Here is a 19,584-nt window from a genome sequence, read left to right as displayed (position 1 = left end):
GCCTTTACAAAAACCCAGAAAAAATGCTTGCAAAAGCCCTAACATAGCAGTGAAATTGGCTGCTAAGTACTTTCCTCGGATAATATGTCAATGCATGAGAGACCTCTAGTGGCCAAAAGAGGTAATTATTGAACCAAAAACTTTCTTGAACATGCATCTATGAAGGGATGCCTATGCTGGGTAAGCATGAAATGTGTTAGGCTTTATTGTGGGGCCTAATGGATTTTTAATATGTAGTAATAAATGGATTTTTTACCATAGATGCATGTTCAAGAATGTTTTTGACTCACTAACATAGGAGTGCCCATACTTTACTAAAATGAAGTTTAACTTGTAAGACCTGTGACTCCACCTCAACTGATCCCCTCTGCCATGAGACTGGCAGCTGTCCTATGTGTTTCTGCCAGGGGTGGTGAACCAATGAGGCAACTTGAAAAAGTCACCACAGGCAAAACAATCACCAAATGTGCTCTCAGCACTAGCGATGCAGCCCCCCATCCCAGAAATAGGTAAACGCTTGGAGGCAGCACTGCATTAGCTGCCTCAGGTGGCTCCTGCTTAGAATCACCCCTTGCTTCTGCCATTTTTTCACATAATGAGTACATTACTAGTTTGATGATGCAAAATAATAAAACACTGTCAAAGCAAAAAAAATTACATCTTAAGAAGATTTATTAAAACATTATATAATATATATATATATATATATATATATATATATATATATATATATATATATATATATATATATATATATATATATATATTCTGACAAATATCTGAACTATATCATATATTCCTTATTTAGCAGTGATTGGAAAACCATTACTTGGGATTTGCAACCCTTTATCTCTTTTGGAAAAAATCCATGTAATTTGTGTCTCCATAGATCAGCGCAGAAACACAAAACAAAATATACTATAATTATTGCAGAAAAAGAACTACCTATTTTTCACATTAAATGAGTGGGAAACGATCACCTGATTTAAACATTATAAAAAAATAAATAACAGTGCTATAGGATTTCTACCCAACAGGCGCATCAAAGAAATTCCCCCAGTCTGGTGCTCACAGGACAGCAATATATAGAGAGATTTCTAATGGTGATTATAAATTTAATTAGTAGATCAAACCTAACTGGTTTCAAAATAAGTGTGCACGTATGCTGTATCGTTAGAATCATTAGAAATAATATCTAAAAGTACTGAATAATACGATCATCATTTCTTGAAGATGGATGTTTAGTTAAATGTTGTAAAGCAGTTGCTTTTGCTTTCTATATATTTAAAGGATTTTAAGCACTAAACTTGGGTCAGCCACATTTAACTGTTCAATAAAGACTCACAAACCTGTGGGCATTGAACTACATCCATTATGGAGATGCTTTCAATATTTATATCTGAAATATCTTAATCATGTAAATACAACTAGATGTCAATTTCATGGGCTGATTTCAAATAAATATGTTTTAAATTTTATTTTTTAAATTAGGAGCAGTTGATCATATGTAATTATCTAATTACCAGAGGTACATTGATGTCATTGAAGCAGCTACAAGTTTAGCATTTGTGATTACCAACATACATTTTCATTGGTACCAACACAGATCTACCATATGGAACAGATCACACCAATACAGTGTTGAGCTTACATTTAAAAATAAAGAGTGCAATTTAAAATGGAAAAAAGGAGAGATTGATTTATATTTCCAAGTTCATTAAAACCAAGTAGACAAAAGGGGGATTTAGAGAGGATATTTGTCTTTCAATTCTACTTTGCTTTTTAATTTACTGTGCAATTGTGTCCACATATCAAAAAAACGGTCGACTGTGCAATTATGTTCTTGTGTTTTTAATAACTGAATAAAAGGGATTAGGAGAAATGCCCAAATCAAAGCATTAATTTGTTACAGTCTCATCATCTGTATGGGTCCTTAGATGTTCTAAAAGATTAGAGCCATCATTGAAAGTTTCCCCACAGATAGCACATGTGAAAGACTTGTCTTCACTATGCACTCTACTATGTCTTACAAGACTTGACTTGTCCTTAAATCTCTTACCACATTCACTGCATGTATAAGGCCTCTCCTCTGTATGGACTCTCTGGTGTCTAACAAGAGCTGAGCTGCCAGTAAAACCCTTCCCACACTCCATGCAAACGAAAGGTCTCTCTTCAGTGTGAGTTTTCTGGTGTTTGATGAGAAGAGAGTTATGACTAAAGCTTTTTCCACAGTCTGAACATGTAAACAGCTTCTCTACAGTATGGACTCTCCAGTGCACGACAAGGCTTGAGCTCTGAGTAAATCTCTTTCCACATTCTGTGCAACTATAAGGTCTCTCTCCAGTATGAACTCTCTGATGAGTTACTAAATTAGAACTACTGCTGAAACATTTTCCACATATTTCACATGCATATGGTTTTTCATTTGTGTGCACCCGAAGATGTGTACGAAGTTGTGAGCTACAAGTAAAGCTTTTTCCACACCCTGGGCAGTGCCAAGATTTGTCTCCAGCATGAACCTTTTTGTGCTTCACCAAATTTGAGCTTCCGCTAAAGGATTTTCCGCATTCATTGCAACTATAGGGCCTTTCACCTGTGTGAATTCTCTGATGTGTAACAAGATGAGAATTCTGGCTGAAGCTTTTGCCACAGTCAGTGCACATGAAAGGTTTTACTTCTGAGTGAACTCGAAGATGCCGAGCTAAGCTGGAGCTTTGCGTAAACCTTTTCCCACAAACAGTACATGAATATGGTCTCTCTCCAGTGTGTGTTCTTTGATGCACTGTATAATCTGGTTTCCTATAAAACATTTTGCCACAAACCATACACATATATTTTGCCAGCACTTTCTTGCACATATCATTCTTTTCTGTTTCCTCATCATCATCATCGTCATCACCAGCAGCATCATCATACAAATCTGGTGTTTCCAGGAGTTCACTGTCTGTGTTTTCACTCTGCCCTGGAAGATTTCCTTCTTCTTGAGAAGCGAATTCTGCTGGTGAATTTGATGCTTCACTAGAATTTCTACAGGAGACTGGCTGTTCATTGCTGGTTTCTGAAGCAGCTGTAGAATTATCTTCATCACTATGGTTTTCCTCCATTTCTAGGCTTGACAGATCAAGTAAAGTGGCACCAATTTTCACTTTTAGTGAACAGCAACCAAAGAGTACCCTGTAAACAAATATATGGCAACAAGTTAATTTTTAGGCATAGTAGTCACCCTTTGATGAGACATCAACTCTATGCAGAATATATAATTCACAAAAGTGGTACTAATTAATAAATTGGTGTTCAGTTTCCAGAGTAGTAAATGATCCATAAAATGCTGTTCTGCTTTGGTCTTAAAGCAATACCACCACATTTGTATGAAAATCCATAGGAATATGTCAGCACTGCTATAAAATAGCCTGCGTACAGGGGAATCCTACCATAGGCTGGCATACAATGAAACCGTACTCTATTGAAGGATTACAGTGCCTCCTTCCAGCACGACTAGCTCTCTGCTACGATGGACATTAAGCAGTTCAGTGTTGGCTGCAGAAAGTACACATAGGCTAGCGGTGTTTTGGGGGGGGGGGGTACTATTGGAAAAAATATACATAACCCTCATTCTTTTGAGTAATACATAAACATTCCAAAGGATTTCACAGGAATGTGTCAGCATTGCCTTGAACCAGCAATTATTATAGAGCTACACCTGCTTAAGGTATCCCATGGGTAGACACCTTTTCCTAATTTTTTTAGCGGCTGGTGGGGGGCGGGAACAAAAAGTGGTGGGTGTGACGTCAAAAGGGGCGGGGCCATGGCGTCAAAAGGGTGGAACGCGGAGCTATGAAGACAGAGGACAAAAGCTACGTTTACAGGGGATTGGGGGCGGGCCAAGGGGGTCTTTTTAAGGTTATTACAAATTTACTGGCAGTTAAATTGCCGGTAAATTTGTAATACCGGCCCCCGGCCTTGGCAGGTGTTTTACTGGCTAGCCCGGTAAAATGCCAGGTGGCAACCCTAGGTATTCCTTGCAGCTGAACAAAGTATGGAGAGAGCATGGTTTTATCTGATGTAGATAGCTCTGAAGAGAAAGCTACACTAGTGCTACATTGGTGGCAGATGATATGCTGTCAGGAGAACCATTGCTGACATTCCAGGAAGGCTGCATCAAAACCGACCCCAGTATAAGCCGAGGTACCTAATTTTACCTACGAAAACTGGGAAAACGTATTGACTCGAGTATAAGCCTAGGGTGTGAAATGCAGTAGCTACTGGTAAGTTTCAATAATCAAAAAACCCTTTTTAAAGAAAATCTCTGCAGGCTGTAGCATTTGCTATAGTCTGTTTGACTGAATTGGCTCATATTATTTATTTTAGTCAGCAGACAGATTATTATTAATATAATTCATTATTTAACTTACCAAGTGAGTGGAAGATTTGCAATAAAAGAAAAAATACAATAATCCTGCCTGCTATGGCTGGCTGTGCTTTTAAATTGTAGCCAGGCAGCAGCCACCAGGAGCAGGCAAACTGACAAAATGATCTGTGTGTCGTGTTGCTCTCTCAGTCCACGTCCACTCTCACAGGCGCGAACAGCACAGCAGCGTGCAGTGTGCACAAGCGTGGCGCATGATGACATAATTGCGCACAACCAGGAAGATGTTCGTATGGGCCCGGTTCCCTCTACTCTCTCTTCTGAGTCTTCTCGGGGAGCAATTACGAGCAAAGTTGGGGGCCCCATCAGAGGTGCAGGGGCATGGGACTCCGGTCAGTAGCGCAGCCATTTTCGTCGATCAGTTCATACTGACTCGAGTATAAGCCGAGGTAGACTTTTTTCAGCACATTTTGGGTGCTGAAAAACTCGGCTTATATTGTATAAAACTTAGCACTAGCTGGTCACAGCTATGTAGCAATGCAGATAAAGAGTTTTATGTTTCCCTAAACTGTTTCAGAAGTTTTCACAAGTTCTGCACTGAAATCCGTTTCTCAAAAGAACAAACAGATTTTTTTATATTTAATTTTGAAATCTGACATGGGGCTAGACAGTCAGTTTCCCAGCTGCCCCCAGTCATGTGACTTTTGCTCTTTACTGCTGTACTGCAAATTGGAGTGATATCGCCACCTCCCCCCTAGCATCCTAACAACAGAACAATGTAATCAGATAGCAGCTCCCTAACACAAGATAACAGCTGCCTGGTAGATCTAAGAGCAGCACTCAATAGTAAAATCCAGGTCCCACTGTGACATTCAATTACATTGAGAAGGAGAAACAACAGCCTGCCAGAAAGCATAGTGCATAGTGCAGCACTGGCTCTTTCTGAAAGCACATGACCAGTAAAATGACCTGAGATGGCTGCCTACACACCAATATTACAACTAAAATAAAGGAATATACAGAAATTCCTGGTTCAGGAATTAAATTTTATATGGTAGCGTGAATTATTTGCATTGTAAAGTGTCATTTAGAAATAAAAACGACATCATAAAAATCACAACAGAATCCCTTTAAGGGTTAGATATTTATCCAAACCCAAGATGGAGCTAGTGTTTTTTCTAGTTTTTTTATTGATGGGTTAATTAAATTATTTTTAACATTTTATTGAGTTATGTAACAGTCACTGGGAATACTGGTTCTCCTATGTAGCACAAAGGGAGTCTTACTGAAAATCTCTTACACTTTACCCTGCTACCTTTTGAATAGAAGATGCTCCTGACCAATGACCTTTTGTCTTCTGGAACCAATACGAATATTTTGGGCCATTTACTTACTATGAAGCCATGGCTAGTTGCTCACTCCTGCCCAGTAAATAGACGGCTAACTCCATGCTTTATTAGCAGTGCAGTGCCAATTCTAATGCACATGACAACAGCTACCTTCAAATCCCCTTCCATCTGCCTGTAACTACACCAAATGAACCTTTACCCTGCTTGTAACCATACTAAATGTATTTAGTCCACTATAACAAGTATAAGAAACGCCACATATATGCCAGCCTATAACTACATACCGCCCAACAGCCCCTCTCTTCGTATCATTTTCTTAACACACAGTCCCAGACCGCTGCTTATAAACGTCCAGCAATAGCTCCTTCTGTCCTGACTGACAGCTAATCCCGACGTCACAAGGTTCATCTCGCGAGACTGTGAGGTCACGATTTCAACACAGTGACGCGGTACGTAACCGTGTTATGAGAGAGACATGAGCTACGTAGATGTAGCGTCTAACAAGCTTTTGGGAACGCATCTTTAGTGCATTGGTGGAAGTGGGTGTCTGCTCACATTTTTTTCGTCCATTCGCAGCTCAGGAATCAAAAACAACAACAAAAAAAACACATGAACTTCAATAGTTGGCCAAAACGAGTTCATTTTTTCCTCTGGTTATTGCAAGAGGTGTCTCAATACTCTAATACCACCAACAGCAGAGCTTCTGCTCCCTAGTCCTAATATTTAACCAAAAGTTAGGTTTTTTTTGACTCTGGTCAGAGCTCCGACTTAACCTCAGATCATTTTCTTCCAATTTGATCAAAACAAGTTCTTGTACAGACTAGGGCCAGGTGAATGGAAATGCAATATGTTTGACTTGATTTATGTCACATGATATATAAATATAAAGCACATGGCGTGCAACGCAAGCAGAGAAAATGTTTAAGTGAACCATTAATCTGTGCCAGAATTATAAATATGCTCATAAACCCAATATGCCATGATCAGGGCCCCCATCCATACCTCCCAACATTTTGGAAATAAAAAGAGGGACAAAAAAAATGGGAATTTATTTTGCCACACCTCCTGATTACCATTTTCATTTTACAAATGGTAAATAAGTAACACACACACACAGTGACACACACAGTGACACACATACAGTAACACACACACAAAGTAACACGCACATATATATATACACACAGAGCACAGAGTGACTAGGTTCCACCCCCCAATGACGCCGTGGTTAGAAACTTTTTTTCCCCCTGGCTGTGAGAAACTTGTCGGGACATTTAAGTACAATAGCGGGACAGTGGGTTGAGCTGTCAAAAGCGGGACTGTCCCGCTCAAAACAGGACAGGTGGGAGGTATGCCCATCAGAAATCACAGGGCTCTGTGTATGACAACATTTTATGCCCACCCCACAGTAAAAACACACCTCCCAACATTTTGGAAATAAAAAGAGAGACAAATAACTTGCCACACCCATTTTGTGGCCACACCCCCTAATTACCATGTTCATTTTACAAAATTTGGCAGGTTATGAAAGTTTGAACACATTTCTGGTTTTTTTCCAGTTATTACAGTTTTGGTAATAAAGGTGAATTGCTCTTTAAGCTGCAAGTCTCAGTTTTCCCAAGAGACCTGTTACCTTATATTGTTACAATTACTTATTTACTTAACTGAAATTGTTACAAAAGTTTCCAAGTGCACCTGGGCTCTCCACCAAAAGCCAATTAAGTTAGAAACATTGTTTCTTTTTCTGGCTGTTCAGTGCAGAGAAAAACGGGACTTTCCAGTACAAACGAGGGACTGCAGGTTGAGCTGTCAAAAGGGGGAATGTCCCTCTAAAAAAGGGACAGTTGGGAGGTATGGAAGGCCACACATTCATTAGAGCTAAAACATTGGTGGTCAGTGCCTCCCTACAAGTTACAAAAATTAATTGGTGGCCAGTAGGATTGCCACCTTTTCTGGGAAAAAATACCGGCCTTCCTATATTTTAATGGTTTTCCCCTATAAATAACATTGGCATTAAGCAACATTTTTACCGGCCAGGTGGCAACCGTAGTGGCCAGCCCCCTACAAGTTTAAAAACCACTGGTGGCCAGGCCCCCCGTCCACAAGCTAAATAAAAAACATTGGTGACTGACTCCCCCCACACACAAGTTAAAAGGGAACCCATCACCCAAAAACATTATTCAAAATCCAATTTCAGGGGTGTCCAAACTTTTTGCAACGAGGGCCAGATTTGGTGCGGTGAAAATTTGTTGGGGCCGACCATTCAGCCCGACATTCTTTGAACCATTAAGATTAAATTACAGGAATCGAGTAATCGTAGCAGTAATATTTGGCCACATTAGTGAAATGATCTGCCACTCGGTCTATACTGCTGCCTGTGTGCTGAAGCTGTTAGCAATAGACACATACTGGCACGTAGAGACGACATACTTCTTTAGTTTACTGTACTGGCACATCAGTACGTCTATTGAGTATGCGAAAACATCGCGTCTCTACGTCTTGCCCACAATATTTGGGTGTTCCCCCTAAGGCACAGGAAAAATTAAGGACTTTACTTATTGAATATTTTAGTGTAAAATCAAACAGAAATAACAGAAAAGGGAATTTACTGCACATATAATTAAGTCAATAAATAATGAATCTCTACTTTTAATCTTTGTATACTTTCCCTATATGTATATATTTAAATGCTTGAATGGCTACATGGACCATTTATGGCTCGATGTTACAAAGTTAAAAATGAAAGCCACAGGAACATGTAAAATCAATTTATTTGCATGACAAATATTTGTATGTAGCATTCTATAAAATCTTATTTTACTTGTGTTCATACAAAGAACGTGGAAGTTTAGTTTACCGGTGGTTGTGTCATGACTGGTTTAAAAAATACAGTTTTGTGACAACTTATCTTACCTAAGACACTATCTATATTACACATTTATATTATACTGTATATTGCACAAAATTGGCAACTGTCCCCCAAGGCTCCTTTTATGAACAGAAAGAGTTGATTTCTGTGCAAATCCCTTTCCTCATTCACTGCATTCATATGGCCTCTCTCCGACATGAATTAGCTGATGGTGGATTAATGCAGTGTACCGAGTAAAGTTTTTTCCACACTCAGTACATTCATAGGGTTTCTTTCCCGTGTGAGTAATTTGGTGTTGTATAAGGTGTGCTTTCATGGCAAAACACTTTCCACATTTGGAACAGGGGTAAGGTTTTTCTCCTGTGTGTTTTCTCTTATGACTGACCAAATGAGAACTGTCAGTGTATGCTTTCCCACACTCAGAACATGTGTATGGCCTTTCTCCTGTGTGAATTCTCATATGCCTTAAAAGGTGTGTGCTCCCCTTAAAGCTTTTCCCACAGTTGTTACAGATATATGGTCTCTCTCCTGTATGGGTTCTTCTATGTAGTATAAGACCTGCGTTGTAAGTAAAGCTTTTTCCGCATTCATTGCAAACATAAGGTTTCTCACCAGTATGTGTTCTCTGGTGATTAACCAGATGTGAACTGTCAGTGAAAGTTTTCCCACATTCCGTGCATTTGTAAGGCTTCTCTCCAGTGTGAGTCCGTATATGTCTTACTAAGTGGGAGCTGTGATTAAAGGTTTTCTCACATTTATCACAGCAATATGGCCTCTCCCCAGAGTGAATTCTGCGGTGCTGGCGCAGGGCTGATTTACAGGTAAACCTTTTTTCACATTCTGTACAAGCAAACAGCCTTTCGCCTGTGTGAGTCCTCCGGTGCTGGACAAGATCCGAACCCCGAATAAAACTTTTTCCACATTCTGAGCAAATGTAAGGCCTTTCTCCTGTGTGAATTCTTCTGTGTTGGACAAGATGTGAACTGAGGCTAAATGTTCTGTCACATTCAGAACATGCATATGGTTTTTCTCCTGTATGAGTTCGTTGGTGTTCAATGAGCTGGGATTTTTGAATAAAGTTTCTTCCACATTCCGAGCAGAGGTATGGTTTTACACCAGAGTGAGTTTTTTGATGTCTCCGAAGGACTGAGCTGCGACCAAAGCTTTTCCCACACTGATTACATATATAATGCCTTTTTCTTTTGGCACTTGTGTTAATCACATAATCTTCATCATCATCATCATCGTCGTCATCATCGTTATTTTCCTCCTTCTCATCATCATCATCCTCTTTGAAAAAACAATTGTCTTCATTGTCTTGAGTATTTTTGTTGTTTTGTGGATTTATTGTATTCAACTCTTTCCTGTCACTATTCAATTGTTCCACAGTACTTTTGTGTTGTTTTGATTTGGTTTCTGTCACTTGAGGAGGGTGAGAAGGTTCACATTCCTGAGGTAACTTTTTCAGAACATTTACCCTTTTCTCCCTTCTGTTGTATTGTTCTTCTTTTGGGAAATATTTGTGCATTTTCATATTTTCCAAACCCTGGCTTGAGGACTGGATTTCTAAAGGATGATCTCTTCTAGCATTGCGCAGCATGGAAACATACTTTGCTGAAAGCAAAATGTACAGAGTTAGTAGTAAAGGTTATTTAGGAACCAAAGAACATATGCATACACACAGTAACATTTCATGAGGTCAACTGATATGAATGAACTGAGGGAGGATTTAAATATTTGGTTTAATGGGTCAATGTTAACCCTTTGTCAGAAAGGGCCAATTTACCCATCTCTTTGTGCATTAGGAAATATATTTTTTACAACTGGCAGCCAAAAAATCTTTGAGTGAAAAGAAAATACTGATCCTTTTCTGCTCAAGCACATGATGCCAGTCTAGTGAAATCTATTATCTTACTAATCTTTACACAAACAATACTGAAGTTTACAGGAATATTTATTGTTAGTTCAACTTCAGGTTCATGCATGTCATTGTAAGAAAATTTGAGAGTGATCATTATCTTGTTTGTGTTTTATTTTGTTTTTTTTACTCCCTGTATTTGTAGTCTACAGTCTTTTTTTCAAAAAATAAAAAGCTTTCCTCTTAAAAGCAAGCAAAAAAGTAGTTAATGCAAAAAAACAAGCACAATTAAGATAGTAACATAGTAAAATTAGGTTGAAAAAAGACCGAAGTCCATCAATTTCGACCCCTCCAAATGAAACCCAACATCTATACACACACCCCTCCATACCTTCACATAAATTCTATATACCCATATCTATACTAACTATAGAATTTAGTGTCACAATAACCTTGGATATTATGTCTGTCCAAAAAATTATCCAAGCCATTCTTAAAGGCATTAACTGAATCGGCCATCACAACATCACCCGGCAGTGCATTCCACAACCTCACTGTCCTAACTGTGAAGAACCCCCTACGTTGCTTCAAATGAAAGTTCTTTTCTTCTAGTCTAGATGGGTGGCCTCTGGTGTGGTAAAAAGGCCCCCTACTATTTGTCTATAATGTCCTCTAATGAACTTGTAAAATGTAATCATGTCCCCTCACAGGTGCCTTTTTTTCCAGAGAAAACAACCCCAACCTTACCAGTCTAAACTCATAATTTAAATCTTTCATCCCTCTAACCAATTTAGCTGCAAATCTCTGCACTCTCTCCAGCTCATTTATATCCCTCTTAAGGACAAGAGCCCAAAACTGCACTGCATACTCCAGATGAGGCCTTACTAGGGACCTATAAAGAGGCTGTACTTTATTTGCTTTAGTGGCCACAGAATGACACTGCTCGGAATTAGACAATTTGTTCTGCAAAAACCCCTAGATCTTTTTCAGTTAAGGAAACTCCCAACACACTGCCATTGTGTGTAACTTGCATGTATATTATGTTGCCACTCTTGCGTTTTCTTACATCAACATGCATGAACCTATAGTTGCAGGTTGTACCGTGTTAGTACTAGATCAAAACCAGTTAATATAGAGTAAGTGATACTTTTTTTATTGGATAACTAAGTAGATTATATAATGCAAGCTTTTAGAACTACTGCTAAAGGCATGCTATCTGAAGCAGGGACCTAAGTAGTCCCAAAAGCTTGCACCTTACTTAGCTAATAAAAGGAATTTCCTACTCTATATATTCTATGCATGAACCTGAAGGTCTACTACTAATAATAATAATAATAATAATGTAACTCTGACACCTTAATCTCTACATCTGCCTACTCCAATGCTGTGCAAGATTACGGTTCATTTTCCAGCCTGATATTACTCTTAGTTTGGGTTTCCACTGACTTAACCTTACAGTTAAAAAAGTTCATATTTGCATTTCTAAGGACTTCAGTCTATGTAACACTGGCAGTTTTAAGTTAAAAAGCAACAAAAGCATTAATCCAGTTTTGCTCATATGCCAGCTCACAACTACAACCTGACTTTTAACAAGTCCAAAAAAACTTTTGCTATGATAATCCTCATACTATGATAATCCTCATATTCCATTCATCCAGATCTACTACACATGTCAGCAGACCCACTAACAGTCTATCTCCAATACTGATCTTAGTTTCAACTTGTGTTATCTTTTTGTCTAGACAGCTGCATAGTGTGTTGTTGGCTCTGAATGTTTACATTGCAAAAATAGTATAATAGTAATAATAGTATAATAGTATAAGAACAAAGACAAGTACTTACTTCTGTCAGGAGGTGTATAGCCTAAATAGGTTTTCTCTCCTTGCTCAATGTTAACAATAATATTTGGCTTTTTATTTGCACAACCTGTAAAGCAATATGGAAAACAGTTCATCAATACGTATTTCATATTAGGATGATTATGTATATATGTATGACATGATATTTTACTAATATTTTGGCATTAAAGGGCTATAGAGAAGGCAATATGTCCCACCATCTCTAAAAGGTAGGAAAGCACTGTACTTCATGAACTAAAATGACAGAGTGGTGCTGGCACATTCAGACCCTGCATTTCTAGTCAAAACACTGCACAGTTCAGTAGGAGGCAGGGCACACCAATAAACGCAAGGTCATTAGAAAGGTGAGATAATGTAACTTAAGCTACACAGGGCTGTAGTCTGTAAGAAGGAAAAACAGAAAATACATGCCTCAACACCAATAAAAATAACTTGTGGTATTTAGCTGCCCTTTAATTAATACAAATATAAATTTGCTGTAAAATAAAGTAACAGCTATACAAAATAAGCATTATGGGAAAGAAATTCAATCTTATCCTTTGACAATGCAGACAGAAAGATATCATGGTTGTGTAGATTAGCTCTGAAATTTCTCTTACCAACTGAGCTGACCGCATAATAATTTTCCATCATTACATTTTTGTAAAGGTTCTTTTGTCCATCTTCCAAGTAATTCCACTCATCCTCACTGAAATAAACTGCCACATCTTCAAACTTTATGGATACCTGTAGCACAAAAATATGAAAATCTAAATTACTTGAAAGGAAAAGGAAAGTCACCCTGCATTTAGTGGTGCCAAATGTTAGGCACCCCCAAGTGAATGTATTACCTGAAACCCCGGGCCGGTGCTTCTATCAGCAGAAAACTGCACAGGCCCAGGGTAATTCCAGTGAGCACCACGGTGAGATCATCTGCCGTCTTCCTCTCTCTTCGCGCGGCTGCGCATGCGCAGTAGAGCGAAAAGCCGAACTTTAACGACAAAGTTGGCTATTTCGTTCAACTGCGCATGCATTTGCCCCGGGAAATTTGAAGCAAGAAGAAGCCGGAAGAGGATCGCTCCGTGGTGCTTGCTCGTAATACCCCAGGCCAGTGCAGTTTTCTGCTGATAGAAGCAACGGCCTGGGGTTTCAGGTAAGTAAATACAATCACTTGGGGGTGCCTAACATTTGCCACCCCAAGTGCAGGATGACTTTTCTTCTCCTTTAGACATTGACATACTATATGCATCAACTAATATACTGTAACTGCTTTTCCCCCCAATGTCTGTTGTTTTTGCCCCCTTTCTTTTGTATGTTTTGTTTTGTAATTGAAAACTCAATAACATGTACATGTTAAAGGAGAATTAAAGATTAACTAAAGAAGTAGGCTAGAAATGTTGTACATTATGTTTTGGGCTTCTGTACCAGCCCAAGGCAACCACAGCCCTTTAGCGGCAAAGATCTGTATCTCCAAATGTGCCCCAGAAGCGCCCCATCTTCTTTTCTGCTGATTCACTGCACATGCTCTTTGCTGCTGTCACTTACTGAGCTAATTACTGCATGGCAGCACAGAAACCAGTGCAACTAGCATTACAATTTAATAATCAGCCCTGTAGCATCAGGTTATACAGTATATCAGGCCAATCTCATTTGGATAATGAAATGACAGACCAATCCAGAACCTCACTGCTGAATCCAGGAGCCAATAGTTTAGAAATACTATTTTTATTTTATATTATGATTAAACAGCTGCATTAAGTGTTTTGTGTCACCAAGGGACACTTAATCATAGGCTAACTTACATTCAACACACATAGACAAAACTATATTGTATATAACGAGGCTGTCTGGTACCCAAGTTAAAGATCCATCTCTCTTCTTCTCTTAAAAACTCAGATATTATGTTTTCTCCTCTACTGTTCTATTGTTACACTTGGCAAAGCATTTGGCTACTGATGTTTTCATTGGCAATGTTTAGTACGTGTTCCTTAAAGTAGGAAACGCATAAGGTGGTTATTTTTTAATCATAATGTAAAATTAAAAAATGTATTTTTTAAACTATTGCCTCCAGGATTCATTTTCTACTTGATAATTCACGACAATTCCTAAGCTTAGCTTTTCAACAGCTGCTCAGAGCCCACTGAGCATGTGAGTGTCGCAGATGCTTTCCAAAATGGTGACCCCATGTGACAGGTTTGAAGTCCTGGATCATTGCTGCTATTGAAAAGCTGAAACTTTAGGTTGGTACAAAAAGTTCAATACATAAAATATAGCATTTTTAGCCATATTCATTTTCAGGGGTTAGTTCTTATTTAAAAAACAGTTGAAGTTCAAAAAACACAAAAAGTACACAAACACATATGGATTGCAGTTGTCATCCTCATCTTACAAAGCCTGTGTCTAAAAAGGCAGCACATTATTTTTACTGCCGCACTTCAACAATAAGAGGACACATTGATCAAAACATCCAGTACTGTATAGACTTAATTGAGGCAGAGGCTGATTTTAATGATGCATAATATCTATAAAATGCGGTGGAATATGTTAGCACAATAGAAATAAATAATTATATATTTAATTTGCTCATTATTCAATTGTGTATCAATCTATTTCGATAACAATAGTTCTAAAATATTTTTATGAAACTGTTTTAGAAATTTTGCCTCTTTATAGGTCCCTGGTAAGGCCTCACCTGGAGTTTGCAGTGCAGTTTTGAGCTTCAGACCTTAATAGGGTTATAAATAAGCTGGAGTGCAGAGACGTGCAAATAAACTGTTAGTTGGAAGACTTAAATTATGAGGGTAGACTGTCAAGGTTGGGGTTTTCTCTGGATGAAATAATTTATTTCCTAAAAATTCAGATAGTGTCTATTGTTTTATGAACACTTTCATTCACGATTCATATTTATGTATATCTTTACAGAGGTAACGTATCCACAGCACTTCTACACAGTTATAGTACAAATGGTGGGAACATACACAATGTATTGTTATAGATGCTATATAGTTAACCTGTGATAATTATTTTTCCAAAACAAAGTATATATTTTTCCATAACATCTTGTTAACGACTAACCTGAAAGGCATGTATATTTAGTAGAGCCTGAAGGGCAGCATCATGAGACGGTATCAAGGGAAAGGAGCTTTTGACAAATATATCTAACTCAATAATATTGCCACATAAAAGCCAGTAAATTCAGGGATATGAAGAGTATCAGGTCTGTGCATTGAAACAAGATTTTCTCATTATCCAAGGTTTATTAAAAAAAAAAAAAAATATATATATATATATATTTATATACTTGTGAACTATAGTGAACTATAATTCCCAAGTGAACTATAATGGGAAGCATTGGGTGGCTATCCTGCAGATCTAGCATTGATCACACATGGTGTTTTTATATTATTATGTATTCATGTATTCATAAATATGGTTTTAAAAAATGAATTAAGGTTGTGTTTGCATGATCTAGTGCACCATAGATCACCATAGTAAATTTAAAAATCCTGAAGGTTGTCAATTTATGGTACCGAGTCCTGCTAGTTGGATCTTTGGTTTCTTTCGTTCTAATATTTCAATTTAAGAATCATATTTGTACTGTCTGCCTTTAAATAGGCAGTTATTACAGGGCTTTAGTCAATCCCTGCAGCTGTGCAATCTGGCCCTACAGTTTATTTATGAAATTGCAGAGGGGGAGGCATTTGATAGTGGGAAGTGGGTCCAGACTGGGATTTCAAGTACACAGAGGTCCCAGCAGCCCAATAAATAGTGGTCTGTATCTTACAGCTGCCCCTCTGGCATTTGGCACAACTGGCATAAGCTTCTTGTGAGAGAAATGATAGAAATTTGATTTTTGTAAATTCTCTGTGAAAATCAGTGTATTTTCCCCATTCAATAACAATGGCGAAGATTAACCCACAAAGAAATGACATATATGTGTATTAGCACGGGGAGATGGCTTAGTTAATGAGAAGCAAAAAAGTGCTCTCTTTATATTATGGTAGTTAAAAATTTTCTCCTGATGATAACATATGCATGTTTGCCAAAACAAAGTTATAAGTTACAGTTTTCCCAAGAAACCTGCTTATCTTAAATAGTTACATTTGTGTCTTTGCTGTCTTAAATTGTTACAAGTGTATCGAAGAGTAGCTATTCGGTGTTCTGGGCTCTGCAAAAAAGTCTCTTATTTTAATTAAGTTTCAGAAACTTTGTATCTTTTTCTTGTGTTAGTGCAGGAGATGAAAGAGAAACTCAGGACACTTCAGCAGAAAATGGGACAGTTGGAAGGTATGGTACTGCCCTTTAAGTATATTGGCAATATTGTAGTGAATGTTTACTTTTAGTGAAATTTAAGCCTTCACCCTCTAGTAAATATGTCCTTGATGATGACGACAGACCAACACATTTATAAGCTTTCCTTTATGAGCCACATTTCCACCCCACGTGCTTATATGACCCTAAGGATTATAAAGCAGCCCCAAAACCTTGGTTTCCTCATAAACTAAACATATCTACAAATGTAATAAAAATAATCCATAGCATTATAAGTTGAAATATATATTGATTATATACATATTGAATTTTTTTTCTACTGGAATGTACCTTTCTGTGGGAACCTCTATTTTTTCTTCCTTTTGGTCTTCCTTTTGGTCTTTTTTGAGGTAGCTCTTCTGAAGCAGAATCCTAACAATAAAACAAACAAAATATTAAGGTACTAGAGTACACAGAATACCTTGCTCACCCAGCTTGTCTGCCAGTATTTTTTTTAGTAGTCCAGGAAAAATTAGAAAATTAAATGAAGATTTCACAAGCTTTTTGCAGTTTATTTTAGGGGTTTCAGTCAGAATGAAATTAAATTCTTCTTCAAAAAAACAGGAGTACAGATTTGTAAACAACAGCCCTGAGACTATAAATATGCAGCCAAATCATTTGCATCCTGGTTTGGAAATTTATTAATAGAAATTATATTTTGTATTTTTTTTTCAAGCTTCTGAATCATTTTGTGTATTTGTTATTAGACAGAAAAATAGATAGATACCTCGAGAGCTAGCATTTCGTTTTTCATGTCATCTTCGTTCTGGGTACAGAATTTCATCAAAGTAATCTCCTCCATCTTTTAGAATTCTTAAAGAGGAAAAATGGATCGAGTCTGCTGTATAACAGCTGTGTTTCTTACTGGGAGGTGCTGAAACCTTAGAAAAAGGAAACCATAACAAGGCTTATTTCATTGTTTACATGTTAAAATGAATTGTTCTTCATTCCTTCATTCACATAAGAAGAATGATAATCCCAATAAAAGAAATACATATGTCAAAAATCATAGTATGAAAAAAAAGGATCATGTAACTAAAACAAGTCAAAGGGATTGCTTGAATAAAATCAGATTAAAGGACCAGTAACATATTTTACATTTAAACAAATCTCTCTCATGCAGAAATGTTAATATGGCAAGTGCTTTTTTTTAACAAATAACATTACCAGGGATTAATAGGGCAAAACAAAAAAAAAGCAACCGGGCACCCATCAGCCTGCAGATCCCTCCGTGCATCCTTTCCTGGCTGCTTCCGGTTCAAACCGGAAGTTTGTTCCCTGCATTATTTACTTACAGTACGATAGCTACCTTGTGAGTAATTAAAGGGGCTTCTTTTGCCACTGCGGGGAGAGGGAAGGGGGAGGAGCAGTTCTCTTCTGCTGTCTCTGCGATCCTGCGTGAACTAAACTGAGCGCTGGCTGAGCTTGTGCTGTTGGCGGGGAGGAGGGGTGTTGCAGCACATAGAGAGGGGGCAGTCACAAAGGATCGCAGCACATATTGGTTTGCAGCCATATGGATGCACGAACTTTGTATAAGCAGTTACACTGATGCTAATAATGTTATTGACTGCTATTTCGAGTTCAATCACACTAAGATAAATTTGCTGTGAAATGAATACACCTACTACATGTGGAGGCCACTACTGGACAGGAGATTATTAAAATCTCCTGGTTTTGCATTACACTTATGAATGAATGGGATATAGTGGTATGTCAGCCATTAAAAGCAAACTATACTCCCAAAATAAAATCTTAACCAGCAGATTATCTGTGGTGTAACTACCGGGGGTGCAATTGCACCAGGGTCCGCTTCCCCTCGGGGCCCACCGGAGTTCGGGGTGGGGGGGTTGCTGGGTGCACATCCTGCACCCGGGCAAGGAGGATATTAGTTACGTTACTGTAGGTTATCATACCCCCCCAACATTTTGGAAATTAAAAGAGGAACAAAAAAATGCGACCACGCCCATTGTTGGCCAGACCCCCTAATTACCATGTTCATTTTACAAAATTTGGCAGGTTATGAAAGTTTGAACATATTTCTGTTTTTTTTTTCCAGTTATTACAGTTTTGCTAATGAAGGTGAATTGCCCTTTAAGCTGCGAGTCTAACTTCTCCCAAGGGACCTGTTATGCTTATCTCAGAATTGTTACAAAGGTATCTTATCTGCAGCTGTGGCTGTTCTGGGCTCTCTGACAAAATCCAATTAAGTTAGAAACATTGTATCTTTGTTTTTCTAGCTGTACCCGTGACTGCGAGTTGAGCTGTCAAAAACGGGACTGTCCCGCTTAGGGGCGCGCCGCCAATGAGGTGAGCAGAGCCGCTCGTCTCAGGCGGCAGCGCCTGAAAGGATTCCAGGTGCGGCAAAAAGCCGCTCCTGCACCTTTAAGAGCCGAATTTCCGGTTTTTGAACCGGAAATTCGGCTGCACTAATGCGAGAGAGTGCAATTGCGCTCTCCGCAATAGTGTCTCTGCCTCCCCTACCGACACGTAAATTGGTGAGGGGGGACGGCATTGCAGCCTCAGGCGGCTCCTGAGTCAGAATCGGCGCTGGTCCCGCTGAAAACGGGACAGTTGGGAGGTATGGGTTATATCAAATTAAGTGTCATATTAAAGACTCTTGCCAATGTGGAAAATATATATTTAAGTACATATTCCTTTTTACATCTTTTCCCTTGACCCACCATTTTATGATAATCTCCGTGCTCTGTCAGAGATCACTTGACCAGAAATACTGCACCGCTAACTGTAACAGGAAGAATTGTGGAAACAAAAGACAAATTGGTTGTCATTAATTAGTTCACGTGACCTAAAATATATGGTTTGTTTGTGTGGACTGTGAATCGTAGGATCCCAGGGTGGCAATTTTCTATTTATTAATACCCAATGGCACCTATTGCTAAAAAGTACCTTATTATGAAAATGATATATGAAGCAGGGTTTTTACATATGACCTACATTGTTCGGTATAGTTTACCTTTAATTAGTGTATAGGT

At 38.4% G+C, this 19,584-nt stretch overlaps 1 protein-coding gene across 1 annotated transcript; it reads right to left on the bottom strand.

Moving 5' to 3' along the window:
- Positions 1-1,679: 1,679 nt before the first annotated feature.
- On the bottom strand, positions 1,680-17,893 carry LOC108706892 (zinc finger protein 271). The gene is made up of 7 exons (XM_018243679.2): positions 17,759-17,893; positions 17,319-17,472; positions 16,883-16,963; positions 12,901-13,027; positions 12,285-12,368; positions 8,815-10,198; positions 1,680-2,799 (listed from the first exon to the last, which is right to left on the bottom strand). The coding sequence occupies exons 2-7, from the start codon at positions 17,391-17,393 to the stop codon at positions 1,899-1,901; spliced, it is 2,652 nt and encodes an 883-aa protein (XP_018099168.1). The 5' UTR covers positions 17,394-17,472; positions 17,759-17,893; the 3' UTR covers positions 1,680-1,898.
- Between the last annotated feature and the right edge of the window lie 1,691 nt (positions 17,894-19,584).

This window comes from Xenopus laevis, chromosome 1S (assembly GCF_017654675.1).
Source record: "Xenopus laevis strain J_2021 chromosome 1S, Xenopus_laevis_v10.1, whole genome shotgun sequence".
NCBI lineage: Eukaryota > Metazoa > Chordata > Amphibia > Anura > Pipidae > Xenopus > Xenopus laevis.
Note: the sequence above shows the minus strand (reverse complement) of the source record. Positions and strands in the feature narration are given on the sequence as shown.